General features: G+C 40.8%; 1 protein-coding gene across 2 annotated transcripts in view; it reads right to left on the bottom strand.

Annotated features, from left to right (window-relative positions):
• Positions 1 to 1,013: 1,013 nt before the first annotated feature.
• Positions 1,014 to 20,247, bottom strand: part of tp53i11b (tumor protein p53 inducible protein 11b) — a 38,911-nt gene continuing 19,677 nt past the window's right edge. For both annotated transcript variants that reach the window (XM_028986438.1, XM_028986439.1), the window contains 6 exons: positions 12,428 to 12,565; positions 6,821 to 6,879; positions 6,490 to 6,538; positions 5,246 to 5,342; positions 4,237 to 4,338; positions 1,014 to 3,339 (listed from right to left, as the gene is read on the bottom strand). In XM_028986438.1, coding sequence (XP_028842271.1) covers positions 3,206 to 3,339; positions 4,237 to 4,338; positions 5,246 to 5,342; positions 6,490 to 6,538; positions 6,821 to 6,879; positions 12,428 to 12,556 — 570 coding nt within the window. In that variant the 5' untranslated portion in view covers positions 12,557 to 12,565 and the 3' untranslated portion in view covers positions 1,014 to 3,205. The remainder of the gene's footprint in view (positions 3,340 to 4,236; positions 4,339 to 5,245; positions 5,343 to 6,489; positions 6,539 to 6,820; positions 6,880 to 12,427; positions 12,566 to 20,247) is intronic.

The raw sequence follows: 20,247 nt of genomic DNA, 5'->3' as shown, positions 1-20,247 counted from the left end.
AGATCAAATCAGCTAAATTGGAAGATCCAACAGGACAAAGACCCTGACCTCAATAAACCAGTTCCAAATATCTAGTCAGTATTATACCAAAACATGTTGATTGCTGGCAAAACAGTCTAATATGGATGCAGACATACTTTATTTTTGTATGAAGGCATTTTTAACCACAGATAATGACTATGAGGCAGTAATATTGTATAATCAGGGCCATGGTTGCACAACTAATCCGGACTTCACTCTTATTTCTTTTGTCTTCACTAAGGTGGAGTTGTAAAAGTCATGTCTCTTGTATCTTCCTCAATCCTTAACATTGTGGGAGTGGTGATCAGGTAGCTTGAGGTTCAGAGCTGGTCATAAATCCACCTTCCACCTGATGAGCAGCTGCCCACTGGACACCACAGGCTGGCCTCACATCTTCTTGGTTGATGTCAGCCAAAACTGTCTATTTAACCACATTTTTTCTTAGGATGTATGGGAATATTTAAGCCTGTATGATGAGTGTAGTTTTTATAAAATTCCAAATAAATGAAAATCCTTTTTAGTTTTATAAGATGTGAAATTCCAGGTCCATGAGCTCCATTTATCTCCAAGTAAACTTCAACTCACAAACAAGAAGAATCACCAGGGTGCCAAAAGGCCAGGAAATGTCAGAAACATCAAAGGACAATCTGATTGTTCTAGCAATCTTTTTGGGAGTCAAATGCAGGGTATAAAAGAAGTTCTCTTTAAGGCTACTGTCTTATTTTCCTCCTACATCAGGGGCTCACCGCCCCTCAGACGCTGGGGTTGTACCCTGTGTGGTTCTCCCCAGTTTCTCCAGGTCCAGGCTTCCTTTGGAGTTTGGCTTCTAGCTTTCTCTCTGTTATCTTTTAGTTTGTCTTTTCTATAACATTGGTACAATTTTTACATACAATATCTCCATGTAACTGCAATAGTAATCTACCTGTGTTAATAAATTAGAAAAATCTCAATACCAAAGGACAATGCAACTCTTTTAACCATAAGACTCAATAAATGGTTCATGTACATCTTTATTCAAAAACTTAACAATACAAGTTCAAGACCGCTATACTCTTGAGGTGCACTATATACATATACACTTAAAAACAAACCAAGCAGGCCTGAGCTAATGTGATATTTCGCAGGAAACCACCATAAAGCTGACTACTAGATTTTGAGGCTTGTGTTAGAAGAATACATACAAATCTACAATAGTGTTCTGCTGCTAAATAAGCATGGTGACAGAAAACAACCTGCATTATTTACCTTGGAGGACCATTGAATTGTGCGGAGCAGATTTGGTGGGTCCATTAATATGGTTTTAGGTATATCTTCCCACATTCAGAATTTAGTATTGTGCTTTTCACCCTTTCTAAAAATGTCATTTGAAAAGAAAGAGGCTTGATGTTTGGCACATGCATGAATTGTAAGGTTTAACTGTGTGGATGGATCTAAAATAACCCGTCGCTTGGACGCCTAGGGAGCAATTTCCCCTCCCAGTCTGTGCTCTGCACTCTCCTAGTAAATAAAAAGGCTGTGGTCATTTTTGGGGTCTGCTCATGACCACGGCTCTTCAACCCCCACTGAACACATTTAATTGCTTGTGTTGTGCCGAGCTGCCTGGAAAGCTGAGGCTAATTAAACCTTCGCATTGAGGATAATTGCTGCCTTGCTGTCGGAGAGTGGACCTTGGTTTGATATTTGCTGTTCCCACATCCATGTGCTCCCTAGCGCCAGGATACAGGCTTGACCAGGAATACACTTCTGCTTGCTGGGGAGAGAGAGAAGCATACCTTTCCATTTCTAACACCAGCAAATACAGGAGATTGTATAAAATAAAAGAAAAAAAGAAATATAACACCAGTTGGAGAGATATGAGTAAGCGTCAAACATGAAGGTAACACAGCAACAAAAAAAACATACGGAATCAACAAAAGCCTGGTGTGAAGTCTGTAAACCTCCAAACAAAGCCCAGTTGAATGCATTCACTGGTTTTTACACTGGATTTACAGACATCTGCGCACAAGGAGGACCATGCAACTGCCAGCTAGGAGCTGTCTGCATGCAACAAAGAGAAATAAATAATACTTAGAAAAACTGAAGGAACTATGCATTGCTTGGTTTAAATGCTACTGGAAAGTAGTACAGCTACAGTGCACCGGGAAATTTATTATAAATTGAAAGAAAAGGTAAATTTCCCCCATTCAATGTCCGGTAGGTGTCTGCTCTTCTATCACTGAGTTTAAGGCAATACTACAGTAGAAAAAAAATCCTCGCCCTCCTGTACAAAAGTAACTTTTAGTCTTTACAGCATGAACGGTGCTACACTACACAAGTCTGTGCTGCAAACAAACACCTTTTAATGACTTACAAACCAGGAACCTGGCTGAAGACCAATCAGATTGCTGAAAAACTATTAAAACTGTCTTTTGCAACAGGCATTTTCTGTAGGGAGGGAAGGTCTGAAATATATATTTGAAGTATCTTCACTTTGGTTGCTCCGTTTTCCTTAATAAATATCAAAGCTGCTTTCCCTGATATCATGCGACCTGTGCACGGCAGGATCATAACTGAGTTTGACGCATCATTGCGCTTACCTGATGAATTCTAAAATAGGATACGGCAATGGCCCGCAGCTAGGTGGCGCTCTGGTACCTCAATCACCTGAATTGTGACTTGTTAATGCCACTGAGGTTATACTCAAAAGAGACTAAATATATCAGGTAATATATATTTAGCATATGCTAAGGTGTTTGCTTCTAGTGAAAGTTTCATAGCCGAGAAGCATTCTGGACTGGTAAAAAGAGGAGAACAGGAAATCAAGGGGGGCAGGGAGCTGGAGCACTGATCTTACAAACAGTATAGCACATCCACATCCTATCTGCTATGCATCGTTCCACTACAGGTTCATAGAATCACATGACTACGTGGATTTCTGCCTATTGCGGTTGGTCCATTTGTTCTATAAACCACAGCTAATGACTATGAGGCAGGAATATTGTATAATCGGGGCCATGGTTATACAACACAATCTGATAACACACTCATCACTTTCATCTTCCACATTGTAAAAGGTAGGTCTCTTGCTTCTTCCTCAATCCCTCACATTGCGGGTGTGGTAGCTTCATGTTCAGACCTGGTCCCTGGTTGTAAATTCACCTTCCACCCCACGAGCAGCTGCCTACTGGACACCACCGGGCTGACCTCAGATCTTCTTTGGTCGACGCTGGAGTTGGTAGTAGTATGCCAGGCTCACCATGAGGAAGAGCAGGCGGCTGAGGAGGAGGAGGATGCTGGCGTTGGACAGAAAGCCCAGTTCCACAAGGGTGACTGAGGTCACTGCAAGAGGAAGCAACAGACATTTCAGCAAAATACCAGAAATAGGGATGGATCTGCTTATTCAAATATTCCAACAGACCCCTGTTTCCCATAGCAACCCCACAAATTTCATTGCAGCTTTGAGGTTTGTTTTTGAGGTGCTATGGATGTATTCAACCAATTGGAATACTGGATTTACTACAAGCCCAATTCCAATGAAGTCAGGACGTTGTGTAAAACATAAATCAAAACTGAATACAATTATTTGCAAACCATTTCCAAGTGTCTTCACATATGCCATGGGCAGTAACAGTGAAAGTGAAGTGATTGTCTTTGTGAGGCGAAGCGAAGCACAGCACAGCACAGCACAGGGTGACACAACAAAACGTGTCCTCTGGGGAGCAGCGTGTGGGGATGGTACCTTGCTCATTGTCACCTTGGTGGTTCAGAATTCGAACTACAAGGTCAATTTTCTTTACGTTTACACAATTGGAATTGGGTTTTAATTTACTGCCAGTAAAGATAACAGAAATGGCGCTTTGCTGGTAGTTTTATTATAGCACAGAAAGGTAAACTACAGTTTAAATGTAGTTTTCAATAAGTGTAATGCAGTTTTGTTCAGTAATTGTGGCACTTAAACAGTAATCAAAGTTCTTGCAGGTTTTTTGTGTGTTTAGTCTACTTTCCATGTGCAATGTATTAAAACCTAGAAGAACAATGAAGACCTCTGGTGTGGAAGCAATGTGGAAAAACTGAATATGGGATTAATAAGCAAGAATAAAATAAACATGAATACATTTTCCCTCCTGAAAAGTGCTGTAAATGCACAGCCACAAGGGGACAATGTTGCCCTGCTCAATGATATGAGGGCAGAGCACATTAACAAACATGAGGGATGACACCCAAACAGCCACCCACCGAAAAACTGAATGGCAAAATAGCAGGCCTCACTGAGCAAAGTCCACTGAATGATGACCTTTTCTGCGGTGTACAGACCGTTCCACATGATGAGGGAGAGACCTGCAAACACACACAGATGACACACACAAGATGATCCATTATCACGGTGATACATTTACAGTTTAATTTAGTCAGCAGTAAAAGTTGAATCAAACATCCTAATTTTTGTATATCATATGCCGAGACCCTATGCTCCATTACAGCACTATGATTTATCATATTCCAGCATCAGGACGTCTTTATAAAAAGCAAATCTGCTGTGTGTGGCTGTTCTGGGTGTAAAACTCAGGATGGTAGTAGTGGGTAACACACTCGCCTATGAGATCCAGGTTCAAATCCTACTTACTACCATTGTATCCCTGAGCAGGACACTTAACCCTAAGTTGCTCTGGATAAGGGCGTCTGATAAATGCAGTAAATGAAAATGTAAAACACACACATTGACCTCCCCACCATGATCTGGAACAGAGCTGGGGAGCTGGTGGCAGAAAGCAGGAGAGTAAGCAGAAGAGGGAAGGTGAAGATGGGTAGACTAAAAGAGAGGCTAGAATTGGGACAGAATTGGGAATTTTTTTCTCAGACATCATCTTCCTCGGTAACTCATGATGCCACCTCAGGGTGATGCCAGCCCCAAGACGGACCAATTACCAGACCGTTCGAGCTCTGTTCACTCCCAATAACCTCTGTCGGGTCAGATAGTCCCTCCTACAAGGATGTTTGAACTGAAAGAAAACAGTGACAAAAAGGACTGACAGGGTGACGGGGTGACGGGCACAATCCAGACTCGGATTTTATCCGAAAGAAAATTCCTCCTCTTTCACTCCTCCGCTCACTCCCACACAGCTAGAGGCTTTACAAGATGCGCATTGTGCGGCATCTTGGGTGTCGACAGCAGAACCCTGACATGTAAAGAGGAACGGACAGGCAGTGAAGATGGGAAGGGTGAGACGAGATGAGCAGATCTTACTGAGAACTGCTCCTCCATACAGCCGCACTGAAATACTGGTGACCGTCTGCTCCGCATCAAACACAACTTCATACAGCTGGTTAGGAAACACCAGAGCCTGCAGGAGAAAACACACACACACACACACACACACACACACACACACACCTCTTTACATTTACGCTTGTGTACTGCAGTCCATTTCTCTTCTTCATACCTGTTCTGTTAGAGTATAACAGAGTATAAAGTATAAAGTACAGTCATTATATATTTTGTAACACACTTCACACAAAAAGATTAACAAAAGTAAACAGATACAAACATGTCATCTGTTTCTTGGAGAAGAGGAACTGCGCGGCCAGGCTTGTTTGCTGGAGTCAAATTATGTCCTTCCCCCAAAAGATGATATTAATTGAGATTGACTGCTTCCAGAAACCCAGTTTCCTAATTCTGGACTATTTGAAACCCCCTCCTATAAATAGCTCACAGCGTCCATCTCCTCCTTTTCTCCACCGTTTATCTCACCTGGAAAATCACTGCATTCTGTCCACTGGGTGGTACGCATCAAAGTAAAAACCACAGGGCCCAGCAGAACATCGTCCAGTGCATCACACTACCCACACAAATGCTCACCGCCGTCCAGACGTAATTCATCAGACCATCGTGGTTCCATGGTCCAGCACCGTTCTATCATAACCAGCATGTAGTTCAGTTTTTTGATGCCGGATCCTCACATTCAAAATTCAGTCAGATCAGGTCTGATCTCAGCGCTTCTGTCACTGCCTGCCCTTCCCCACCCAGCCCTGTGCTTCAGAATTCAAGAATATTCAGTGTTCCACACACACGGAAATCCAGAAATTTTTCTTTTCGGAATAGTCCATCAAATAATGGCAACTTGTAGGAGGAGCCAGAGGTTAAAAAGAATAAACCATTTACTCAAAATGACCACATTCCACGCTTTATGAAATGATAGTTCCCACCATCTGAGGAGGTACCATAGTTACACGATTATCCATGTTATTCCCTTCACCTGACAGTGGGTTTTAATGTAAAGGCATTTTGATAGACCATGCCATCTGATCGCATATCACCACAGAGATATGTTAGTTACATTATGATTTCCAGGATTTGAGAAACTATGTCATCTCCTTGCTGGGGGTCTGTAGACAGGCCCGACAAGGTCAGCCGGACCCACAGACGTTCTAAGTCTCATCTCTATGTAACCATCTCCACAGGGGAAGCCCCTGTCATCACTCGCCACTCACCATCAGAGCCACCACCGTGAACACCACTGCTGAGAAGAGGATCCATAGCCTGCAGGGGAGAGACAGAGACTTTGGGGTCAGTTGACAAGGTCCTCACAGACCATTTTGCACATAGATCTTGGTAATGCAGCAGTAAAACAAACAGAGACTTATGCTGCCTTCAGGGCGTCTGATAAATGCTGTAAATGTACTCATGTAAAAGGCAGAGTACAGTCTCTACACGAGACATGAGTTTAACGTCTGTTTCTCAACCTGGAGAAACAGTGATAATTACATAACAATGAAGGTTTCAGTGAATACAGACATAGCCATAGGCACTGTGGTCTCTTACCTCAATCCCACTGGCTCCTTCACCGCAAATTTAATCTCATTGCCCAACATCTGACTGATCTGAGGGGAAAAAAAAATCCATTAATCCATTAATTAAAAAAACTTCTCTTTTACTAATGGAACATGGGTATACATGGTGCATTATGTCTGTCTGACAACTAATCATAAAACATACAAATATATATAAAGCAAAACTATGAGATGAGCTTGCCAGGACACCCACCTCACAGATTTGATGGAAGCTTATGCTCATTGTTTCTAACTAAAAAAAAAAAATTTCCGTGACTTAATAGAAGTGTCCTTATGAGTTTATATTTAGTACAAATATCCTACCATATTTGGCCTTTCATGGACTAAATAAACAAATTGCTACATATTGTTTATGAAAATCACATATAGTTCAATAGGTAATTCTGAACAAAAAGTTTGTACTATACCACAGATCTCAATCTGTCATAATACTGAACTGGTTTTCTATCCATAGATAGATTATATAGTTTGATCCTTTGAAGGAATCCTTAAGGAATCTGTGCTGCATAGTTAGATACAATTCTACTTGCTTTACATTTTAACATTTTCATAGAGTAAATACATGACATTATTAACACACATTTGTGAACTAACGTTCACAAAAGTACTATATGCCTCTGTTATTTACATATAGAAGCACACCAGCAGGCTTTTATACACGTCAGGTCTATTGTGGTATAAATCATGCCCTCTGGAGGGGCTTCTGTCCTGTTAATTGTTGCAGTCAAAAGGACAAAAGTGGAAAAAAAAAAAAAAAAAAAAGAATAGAAATGAAAAGTGAAATGATTGTGTGATGTGCCCATCTGCAAATAGAACCGAAGCTCCATTTGTTCAATGCTGCAGCATCAGCAGAGGATGCCCACTTCGTAATAAATGACAGATGAAGTGCCTGAGTTATATTGTATTTTGACTCTGTGTGTGTGTAGCAGGTCTATTCAGCTGCGGTGTCTGACCGAAGAAGGCCTGATAATTCCCTGTTGATCTCAGCTGCTGCGAAGGCCATGGCCTTTATTTGTCTTGCTTTTTCGGTCCCAATGAGTCTGATACCCTCCGAACAGGCAGGAGTAGAGCTGGGCGATATGGCCAAAGACCAAAAATAAATAAATAAATAAATCACAATAATTACAATATACTCTCTCATATCAAACGATTTGATTTTTAAAAACCTTTTTTCCCCTAGACTGAAACATCACTCTCACTTATTCCATCATGTTCGCCCTTCTCTCAAGTACATGATGTACACTCTGCTGTCTCACCCGCATGCTTTTCTTTGCTTGCTCTAGTTTCCTGGATATTTTATTTGGTTTTCTGCAATCAAGAAACTGCTATCAATATGCGGGAGACTCAAGGAACTTCTGGGAGACTTGGGATGTCCAGTCATTTCAAAGTAATGTAAATACAAAAATATTCCAATTTTATTGCGATCATTGCTCAAGATCATATAATCGGCCCGCCCTAGGCAGGAGGTTTGTGGTAGGTGGGTGAGAAAGAGAGAGCAGAGAGAGACAGCAAGAATGTGGGAGAAAGAGAGACAGCGTGTATGTAGATGAGAGGAAATATAAGAAGGTAAGATGAATGGATAGGGGAAAGAGAAGCAGGTGAGAAAGCATACACACTTTTCTGAAACACTGCAGTGTTGAAATGAGTGTGAAAAAAGGGCAGCATGCAGCTCTTGTAGGTGGAAAGCAGCAAGATTTAACACTGAGCAGACAATTGAAAAGTTAAACACACACACACACACACAGGAGGTGTCAAAAGTACAGACATTCTTTATGCAAGTACAATTATTTAAAAAGACTGTTTAAAAAGACTAGCAAAAGTTAGCATTGACATAACCTTTTTACTCATGTAAAAGTAAAAAGTACAGGCTTTAAAACATACTTAAAAGTATAAAGTAACTTTTCAAAAGACAAAACCAAAATCTGCAACCAGAGAAAAATGAAATGAAATGAATTCAAAAAGCTTAGTAAATAAAACTGCTGTAATAAATTGAGGAATTGCAAACTCAATGTCCATGATGTTCAGAAATGTTATTGGTATGCAAATAGATATTAGCCTACACATTAAAATTACATGCATACCTTATGACTGCAAGAGAGCATGTGTAGGACTTTAAGTGCTACGTGAGAACTACCAACATCATTGTGTGTGTGTGTGTGTGTGTGTGTGTGTGTGTGTGTGTGTGTGAGGCGCAAGAAAATGACACAGGCAGTGATGTGATCCTTAACTAAATTATGAGTCCTTTAAAAAAAAAAAACAAAAAAAAAACAGGCAAGTAACTACACAACCGCCAAAACCACATGAATAACTTTACATGACTGTCATGTAAACATGGTGTGAAAATGTTTTAAGTCTCCAGACAACCGCGTTTCCACAGATATCTGTAAACATGAGGAGTAACGCGTAAGTTTTACATGTCATTACCAGGAGCAGAACCTGTTTTAACCATGGAGATGTATATGCGTCGCTACGAGAAGTATACACAACATTAACTACCGCAATAAACGGCAAACATTTGTGGTGTTTTGGTGGACTCAGTTACCAGTAGATTTAGAGCTAATAAGAACAATAAAAACTACACTGCGCAGAGCAAAGAAATTGCAGCTCTACGAGAAATTGCAGCTCTGGAGTTATGAGGTAGAGCTTCAAACGTCCACCAATACCTTGATTTAAATTCAGGCCATGACTGAGCGGCGTGTTGCGTTTTGCAGGGATTATGACTGTCTGGAGCACATTACCAGACACATACAGCATTAACATACAAAATTCAAATCAGGCTCGGAGTTTATCTGCAAGAACATCCTTGTGTCCCAGAGCAAGACACTTCACCCTGCGTGTCTCCAGGAGGACTGTCCCTGTCACTACTGATTTTAAGTCGCGCTGGAAAGGTGCCTCTGGTAAAATGCCATAAATGTAAAACAAGAGACAGTTGTTAATATTTACAGCTGCTGTTTACATGCAGTATAGGTTTTTAGATTTAATATCCTCAGTGAAGTACAGTTAATATGAAAATCATGAGGTGAAAATCAAAAAGGTGATCCTTGTAGAAGCAATGCTCTACAGCGATTAGGCCAGCATACGAGGTGGGTGGGGGGGCTGATTTCGGGTCCAGGTTTGCATGGTGACTCATCCTGGAAGGCGACTGGAGGAGGGCAGGATGCCATCAATTGAGGTTCGGAGGTGTCAGGAAGACGTTACAGCTGAGCGACAGCGGATGACGTGTTGGGTCATGGGGGCCTGGACATGTGGCAATTACAGGAAATGGCTTTTCTTCAGGATATTTCAGATTCTGTCACACTCCAACTATTTCTTTTTCTCCTCCTTGCTGAACTCACTGTGTTAATGGTGAATCTGTCTCAGTCAGTATTAAGGTCAGAAGTGGGAGTTGCTTAAAGTGATTTTCCCAGTACAATACAGCAACAGATACATTCACTCCCTTTTCACATTTGGAGCGTGTGTAACACACTTGCATATGAACCAGAAGACCAGGTTCAAACCAGACTTACCACCTGAGTGTCTGCAGGGTGACTGTCCCTGTCACTACTGATTGTAAATGCTGGAATTGTAAATAAATGTAATTTATTTAAGGCTACAGATTATAAATTATTTAAACACTGCTTATTTAAACACTATTGATTTCATCATTATTATTATTAGCCACTTCACTTTCACTACTTTGATAATGGGGAAATACGATTTATTTACACCTGAATGAATGAGAATGAGTTTGTGCTCAGGTACGCGTGTGAGTGTTTGTGTATCTATAATTAGGGGCATTTACATACACCTGAATGCTTTGTCTGTGGCCGTGGAATAAGAAAATGTGAGAGAGTGTGTGTGTGTGTGTGTGTGTGTGTGTGTGTGTGTGTGTGTGTGTGTGTATTTGCTGGCTCTCGTCAGCTGTATGGACAGGAGATGATGAATCGCACTTCCTCTGCATCACCTGCAGCTGCTGTTTTTCACAGGAACAAACACAACGTGTCCATAACTGCACTCCCAGCTGCACTGTACACACGCACACATACACACCACCCTCAACCACATCAGTACAACCTAATAAGAACAGCCTCCATCTGACTGTCTCCACTGGTCATTAAGAGCTAAATGAGGCTGAACTGTTCCTCAGTCCTCAACTCTTCATGCTGCAAGGCTCAGTACACACACACACACACACACACACACACACACACACACACAGAGGAAGAGGAAATGCGTTCTCTTCCAGCCGGGGAGATCACGGGATACTGCTTCCCTTCATAATGAACAGCAGGAAAACTGAGGGGCAGAGAAATTGCTTCCTGCTTCTGTTTGTCTTTTTCCATTTCTTTTTGGTGTCTGTGGATCACAGAAAATGTGAAAATGTGTAGTTCAATGTCAACATCACTACGTCTACATGGCAAAACCCATTATATGCTGTGTGACCATGCTTTTCCACCAAACTCCAATTTTTCTATCTTGATGGCAGGAGCATTTGTCAAGATCACAATAAATAAACTAAACTAAATATTTTTGGGGGGAAATAACAGATGGAGGATGTCAGGATGAAATTCCATGATCTCTTCCTGTTCCGCTGTGGACCTTTATCCACGGGAGACCCATGGTCTCAAACATTGAAATGAAATGTTCAGAAAGCATTTTGGCAGAGAGAACATGGCCCCGCCGGAAGGAATCAACCTTCTGAGTTCACCGGCTGCACTTTCCATGGGTTTTGATGAATATTTTAGGTGAAAGAACAGCGTGATGCAGATAGGGAGGAGGTATCAGTTGCAGCCTGATAAGAAAGGAGCAGGCTATGTAGAGCCAGCAGCCTTAACTGGTGAAGAGCCCAGATGACTCGGGAGTCTTGAAAGAAAAGGCATGCTAATTGTCGTGATATTATCTGTGGTGATATTGTATCGGTACAGAGGCATCTAATATCAATATTTTTGTATTCAAATGTAATCTAATGAACAAATGTGATCCACACAGATTTATTTTTATATGTGTTAAATATTTATAAATGAATCGCTTTTCTTTTGTTTCATAAACTAGCCAGCAGTGCTTATGCAAAATCAAACTGATTGTCCAGTTATTCTTGCCAGTGAGGACAGAAATGTTTTTTTTTTTTAATGTTCTAGTGTTCTAGCTTTTTAGTGTTCTGATGTATTTGAAGCCTATACAGTATTTTCATTCTCTCATAATGAACTATTGTTGTTGAGGACCAAAGATGTAAAAAAAACAAACAAACAAAAAAAAAACAGTATTTTAGGAATGGATTCAGGATTTTCAAAACCTTAACTGGCAATCAAGATATAAGGCAAATCCTCCAAACAGGAAATGAGAGCCTCCATATCAGCTCATGAATCTTTATATCTTTTGTTTAAAAAGACTGAGGACTGGACTGGATGTTGAGTTCAGAAAGTTATTTGAGATTTGGGCCAGGCAATAGGACCTTAATCACGGAAATTTCATTTTAAAATAAATAAATGAAATACAACAATGGAACTGACAAACCTCACATTTCCGAGATAATACTTAATTACTTTGCTAAAAATTTAATCTGTAAGAAGAAAAAAGAAGTAAGACAGTCCCTGCTAACCTTTGACCTGTGCACCTCTCCATCATCGTCTTCGCCTCCAACTCCAAGGATCTTCCGTGACTTAAGCCTGCTCACTAGGTCTGTCTGACTGTGCTTCTTCATAAGGGGTGGGTGGGGTTTGGCAGCCATGGCAGAAGTCTGGAGGGGGAGGAAAAAGAAGACAAACAGAGTCCCGGTGAGTCAGAAAGCAACTGCAAACAGCTCCTCTGAAGTTGTGTGTGGGTGGGTGTAAGATTTGTGGAGCCCCTCAGGTACTGTCCCATTTCCTACATGTACACAAAGACCGGTCCGCGTCTACATTGTTTATTAATATTTTCTAACAATATCATGCTGCTTTTTAAAATGTGAGCATTTCAGGTTCTCATTTTGTAATCGCATTCACATCACGGCTATAAACTATTCACGATCCTCACTGCCTCCCGTGGCTTGATTATGCACTCACATGGCTTCTCCTACCACTGATATGCTGATAACACTCATAACAGCTCTTCCTGGAGACACTGTCTCCACACTCATCTCCGCTTGTCTATCAGACGGATCTAACTGACCCAGCCTCCCAATATCAGAAGAAAGGTCGCCTCTTCACTCCTCACCCCATCTAAAGTGAGGAGAAATGCAGCTGGTTTCTTGTCACACATCCGGTCACTCCAGTTTCAAGTCTCTCAGAGTCTGTAAATGAGGCTTCACTTGGCTCTTCCATCCCTACACACAGGGCACTAAAAATCCAGATGGTTCTGGTTCCTGTTGCCATCAGAACAGGGGATGTCACCTTCAGTTCCTCTTCACTTCACTAGTGGGAATTTTGATATGGTCTAGTCTCCTGTAAAACGTCATGCTTGTTTTTCTGTGTAATTACCCATTCCCCTGCTTCAGAGTCCATGCACCACCCACCTGTTTGCACCATAAAGCCATTATTTCTGCTGCATTCCTAACAAAACATTTAATCAGTCAGAGCAGAAAAGTTTTCACATAATGATCCTAAATCAGTCTGGCATCGGGTTTCATGTTTAAAACACTGGCTGGGACGCTGTTCTGTACGGCATCAGCCCTTTCATGAATATAAGACCCACCCCTCCCACCCAGCAGCAGGAGCAGACAGCTAAAAATGAAAGCTCAAGCCGATGGCACCAGAGAGCACGGCCACTGGACGCAGGTGTACATCGGATCCTGGAATAATAAGTGGGCCGTTGGCTCTCCACTCACGTTCGCACGTCTGGCTGCGGATGGGGGGAAAGCAGGGCAGCGTGAAACGGGGTTCTGCCACAACTGACAGGAACATCTGTGGCGTTTGGTTGTGGTTCGGAGGAAGACGGGATGAAATTGAAAAGTGAGGATGATTAAGAGCACAGAATGTTTTCACTCTCCCCCTCTACTTCTGAATGCGTCGGCCGTTTATCCTCAGCTGCTGAACCACTGAGATGAGACTAAAGACCACCATGATTCAAAAAGATGTCTATTTTTAACAAGGTGTCAGGAGAAGGGTTAGAAAATCTCTGGCAACAGACATGGGTAAATGGCACAAAGCCAATAAGAATGAAAATCTGGACCTCTGCACACACAGATAACGGTCTTCTTCATAAATGCATCTTAGAGTGCATAGATGCACATTTCTGCGTTACATCTAGTCAAAGCGAAGAACAACATAGAAACATTTGGATTCAAACACTAGACTACATTTTAAAAACCCAAAATGAGTCTTGTAATAATGGAAATCTGGCAACTTTAATACAGTTAAAAAATGGTTCATCCCCTTGTGCACCAGTCCAATTATTACAATTTCTGCAGTTTTTTTTCCAGGATACCACAAGAATTTTTTATCTTAATTTAAAATTTGACTTAAGACCCACATAGAAAATTTCCTGGCATATGAAGAGACCAAGCCCAACAAAGCTGCCAATGTAAATATTGGCAGTTTGTATAGCGCCACCAACTGGTCACAGGAAGTTTGAGCGTTTAGTTTTTTTATATCATGCTTGGTCAAATTTGGGCAGGATGTTGTCAAGAAGTTCCATTTGAAGCACTGATAAGGACTTTATCATATGTTGAACCATGATGTCATGAAATGCCAACATTTCAAACATGATGTAAGCATTTTTTCTTCCTGTGGAAAGACAGTTTAACCTACATGCACCAAACCTGGTACACATGCACGTCGTCTTAAGACAAACACATTTATAATTGACAATTGAAAATTAATTTTATTTAATTTATTAGTCTTTTCTCATGTCCCAAACTTTTATGTTCAGCTCTTTACCACAACATCCCATAAACACCAAAATTGCTCAGCAGAGCTAAAACTTCAGCATTCCATGTGTCAAAAAACGTAATTTTATCTTGAACCGTATGGCTGTGAAGATGATTTTCTCTTCTGAGGGGGTCAGAGATTCATTCTAGCCGTGAGGCCGGTCAAGCAACGCAAATAAACACCTGGATTGGGAAAAATACACTGCTTTAAAAAAAAAAAAAAAGGGAACACAAAAATAAGACATCCTAGATCTGGAAGAATGAAATATTCTTATTAAATATTTTGTTTTTAATATAGTTGAATGCGAGGACAACTTAGAAATGTTATGTAGTCACCCCCTGAAGAACCACGCCTTTATTGGGGACGTCCACATGTTGTCGTTCCCATTTGCACAACAGCTTGTGAAATTGATTGTCAGTGTTGCTTCCTAAGTGGACAGTTTGATTTCACAGAAGTGTGATTGACTTGGAGTTATATTGTGTTATATAAGTGTTCCCTTTATTTTTTTGAGCAGCGTTATCTTTAGCGTTGGTGTCCACACATGGAGATGAAGAGAACGTCCCTTAACTTCCGCTGTACCTCCCCTTTCTCCTTGTTTGGAGTCTAGTTCTCTTCCCGCATTTTACAGAAAAATGTTCTCATGTAGACTGGGCCTAATAAAAAAAAACTAAATAAAAGCACCACTGGAAATCCATGTTTTAATCCAGTGTCCAGTAATCTGATTGTAATGCCTAAAAAAGATGTAATAGATGAAGTAAGTAACAGCACTGAAAGGAAAAGTGAAAGAAATATAGTTTGGGTCTGCTGGAGCTCAGCCTGTGTGGGCACGTCTAGAGATGGTGTGGTATTCACCACATAAAAAAAAAGAAATAAAACACTGATTCGGAGATGAAAAACGAATGGCAGTAAAAACACATTTTCAGCAAGGCAAACATGTCACAACACAAGAGAGGAAAGTTAAATCTTCACTCAATGTGGCAGCACAACAACATAAGCCCTGCGAACAAAATCAATCTGCCAGGCACAGAGTCGACTATCGACAGACTCGCATCTGATCCGTCACCACAGGCGGGTCAAGCAGACAGGCTGCAGCCAGTCAAATGAAACTGCTTTGGGTTGAGGGACCAATAAAGCACAGAGTGAACGAGATGGATTCGGGTCTCTGGAGGACAGTGACCCATCTGGAAACAGCCAGACAGGAAGCTGCAGGTCTGACTGGATCAATACTGGCTGAGTTGGGCTCAGATGAGAAAAGGCAGGTCCTTGCAAACTTTTTGCACAGTACTGTACAGAAGAATTACTAGGGCTGTCAATCAAGTCAAACATTTTAATTTATTGTATGCACAGTTTGTATATTTTTGTAAAATCAAGCACTTCCTCCACCCTGTGACCGGAATGTCAATGCCAACTGCTTTTCCCCACCTTCACAGAATTCCCGGCTCTTACGAAGCCATGTATACAAGTCTCTAATTTCTCTGAAGGCCATATAGACACACTGCTGGATATTCTACACTGCAATAACATGGAGCCAGAGAGCTTTTACTCTCAAATGCTATATTCGGTTGCAGGATTAAAAATATTTTGGGATGACTAGAGCAAGTCACTTCATCAAACCGAGGTAACAGAGTAGGTTTTACCATCTTTTCCCCTGTCGAAAAGCACCAAATTGCCCATGGCTAAACCATTTAAAGGAACATTAGCCCGCAGTGAAGCAGAAGATGAATTCCACAGCGCTGTTGCAGGGGACAGACGTGACTGATGTAGTGGGGCTAATAGCTGGGTAATGACAGAGGTGCTCTAAGATGGGTTCCTTGCTAACCGCACAACTCTGTGAGTTTATCTGGAGTTGAAATACCATATTAAAAGCTGTGACCCAATGTGGGGGCCTTCATTTGGGATGTTTCATTGTTTCAGGTTGTCAACACTATATATGATATAATAATAATATGGTAGCCCAGCAAGATGCTCTCAAAAAGTGACCGTTCAATAAGCCCCTCCCATGAACAGCCACCGTCCAATCCTGAGTTCTATATGACAGGAGGTGTCTGAGGAATACTTCCATCTCAGTTGCAATGATATTAGAGAGAGCTGCAGAATGTTCATAATTTCTGAGGTCTCACACCCCAGGAGTCCCTGGCTTGGAGAGGACAACCAAAAATAAAATAAACTGGAGGAGGTCTGTGTGTGTATATAGAGATCTTCTCCTGTATCACTGTTTCATCTATTTAAAAATTGTATAAGCAATTATTCTGATGGTTCTGATGGTAGTGGCTTTACAAGATAAAGAAAGTGACATTTCATGAAAGATTAATTTAATGAAATACAGCTCCACATTTCATTCTGATGAATAATATAGATAAAAAATGCAGAAACTAGGGTTTCTTAAAGACAACTTAAAGACAAAATGACAAAATTTCGTTTTAATAGAAATGAAGTACCCACTACATTAATTTACCTGATAACCTGATGATGTAATAAATTTATCCAATCAACTAATTACTGATCACTAACTAATAAGTATTTTAATAATCGATTATACTGGTCAGTTGCTGGATGGATGGTGGTAGTGATGAGTCATGATCTCGGTTAACATCACACGCCATGGGCCATCATTTCTTCCAACCCTCAGTATGGTTTCTATAAATTGTGTGTGTGAACGTGAGGAAGCTGTAACAATGAGCATTTCTTTCACCAAACCCCCACACCATGCAATCTGCTTTCCTTCTACTTCAGACGACTGGGAGTGATGCTGATGCAGTTGCCTAGCAACACCCGCTGGCACCTTTATGCAGGCTCTCTCATTATCAGGAGTGCATGCCAATGATGGGAGGGAGGGTGGGTGGTAGGGGGCCTTTCTCCCTTTAGCTGTTTTGTTCAGTGCTACTGTTGCTTCTGGAATTAAACGCTCAGGCTGGTGACACAGTGGCCTGTTTTTATTTTTAAAGTTGGTATTTATGAGCTTTTTCTCTTTGTTGGAAGCAATATAAAGCATGAAATCAAAAGGAGAGTAAAAAAGGCATGCTGGGGTCCTGGTTCTATCTGTGGACTAGTGAAAGTAGAAAAGAAGTCTCCCACTGCTAACAAATTCCACATAATGCAACATGGCCAGTCATGGCCATAGAGGAAGACTGAATGGGCCGATACATAAAGAGTCAGCGTTTGCCCCGTTATCTCACTGCCTAAATCCAGACATGTACAACACTGCCAAGTCTGACCAGCCAATCACATGCCTTCATATTTGGACTAGGTGTGGAACAAAACAGCGATTTAACAATATATAGTGGGATGATAATCAATATACTAGCAGTAAAATTGATATTTTAATGAATTACCAGTGCCTGCCGAGCAAAAATGTTCTGAAGAGGAAGTTGCCAGCAGAATGATGGCAGAGAAAGCTCTGCCGGGAGATGCTACCACAGAAGTGTCACGTACACCTGGTTGGCTGTGGCTCTGAAACCCACAGCTTTCCATGAGCGCGTCTGAAGGGACTGTTTTTGCTGCACTGCCAGGTGTGTTTTGACAGTGAAGGCTGCTTGTTGATGACAGTGTACATGAAATAGAAATAGCACGTGATAACTATAGAGCTACTTTTAATACTGAGGTATAATTGTGAACCACATTATGTGGTGGGATCGGGAGGGTGCTGCACAGTAATTTAATAAGGCAGGAATGCTTGGCCACCGCTGCCATAAAAAAGAACTGGTAAATACATCAGCTATGCACTAAAACATGATGTGTTTTTAATAAAGGAATGTATGCTTTGACACAACATTGTTTACATAGTTCCCTGGCACATTGATGGCATTTTATAAGTTATAAGACAGACTGCACTTACTGTCTCAACTTGTTTGTCTGACGAAGTCAAAATACAGGAATTCTTTATTTTCACAGGTATTTTGTTTATGTGATGTATGATTGTCACAATATATTTATATAGATTACTGCAGAATCCTTGTATGGTGATATAATATTATTATTGTGGGCCATATTGTGATTGTGAGTCCCACCCATAATTTAGACCATGGTCATAGCATATCTTCTATTTGGATGCAGGACAGCTGTTCAATTAAAATTCAGTCGCCACAAATCCATTCCTACATATGTAAATGGAATCATGCATCACTAGCGGGAGGCAGAAGTGAGTTTACTACATTTTGCTGTTATTTGATTGGCCATCGCTGAAGACCTTATTGCATGAAACAAAATTGTCACTGTCTGTTTGGATAAAATGTAATGTTTTGATAAAGTGAAAGATTGAAAAGAAAAGTAATTCTTTAGCTCTGATTTGGTTGATGGGGATGCCAGGGAAGTAATATTTCTGGAAGTGACAGTGATGACACAGTTTTATTTATTAGACGTGGGATCTAGTTAAATCTATTCTGAAAAGAGTGTCCAAAATTACTTTAGTTAGAAAAGAACAGCAGCAGTAATTCATTCAGCATAAACAACACCCTGCAATATGACCAAAAAAGAACAGCTCTGAGCCAAAGTGGCATTATTTAAGCTCATAACAGACAGACACTCAGGAATAAAACAAGAGGCTTTATTGCCCAAAAATGTAAATCATGATGGTTTTCACTAAAGTCAGTCTGGAGAACAAAATGACAGAATGAGGAATTGAGGTTTGAGCGGAGAACCATTTCTCTCCGAGTGGAGAACAATTCTCTGGAAAACCAAACTCCTGTCAGAAACAACGATTTAGCTCAAGGGGTAAACAAAATGTACAAATAGGCTCAATTAAGATGAATAAATGTGAATAATGAATAAATGGCATGAACAAGGAAAAAAAAATGTTATGTCACTGCATCGTGCTGAGACCTATATTAAACTTGCTTGTGTCCATCAGACAATATGAAAGTGAAGTGATTGTCATAGTGAAGCACAGCACATGGTGCACTCAATAAAATGCGTCCTCCGTGCCGTAAAAGGCGCCTGGGGAGCAGTGTGTGAGGATGGTACCTTGGCAGTTTGGGATTCGAGCCAGTAAACCTTCCGATTATGAGTCAACTTCCTTAACCGCTAGGCCAACAATGCCCCCAATATATGTGATGACAGAATTCCACGTACAATCCAGTCTTTATTAATAATATAAATGCACTCATAATATTAAATTATTAATTTATCATCACTCACTGTCCAGAACCACTAAGTGCCACTCAGGGTTGCAGTTGCCCATCCTGAGACACTGGGCACAAGGTGGAGCATCAGCCATACAAATGGTATGCAGACACACACACACACACACACACAGAGTCACCAATTCTCCTAGTGTGCATCTCTTTGGACAGTAGGAAAATCTGAATGAAGGCAGCACAAACACGGGGAGAGCATGCGAATTCTCCACCATGCCATCCTTTAGCCCTTATTATTATTATTATTATTATTATACCAAATACAGATGGTTAGAAGTCCTATGACATTACACTGAAATTATATTTGTAATATTATTTATTAGACAATCACAATTAATACATCACAGTTTAAATTAAATTCTTTATTTGTACACCATTGGTACATCATTAAGTCATTGGCATGGGGAGGTCTCACGATATAATTTTTCATATGTATTTATTGA

The sequence above is a fragment of the Denticeps clupeoides genome, chromosome 7 (assembly GCF_900700375.1).
Source record: "Denticeps clupeoides chromosome 7, fDenClu1.1, whole genome shotgun sequence".
NCBI lineage: Eukaryota > Metazoa > Chordata > Actinopteri > Clupeiformes > Denticipitidae > Denticeps > Denticeps clupeoides.
This window is presented reverse-complemented; position numbering and strand designations above follow the sequence as displayed.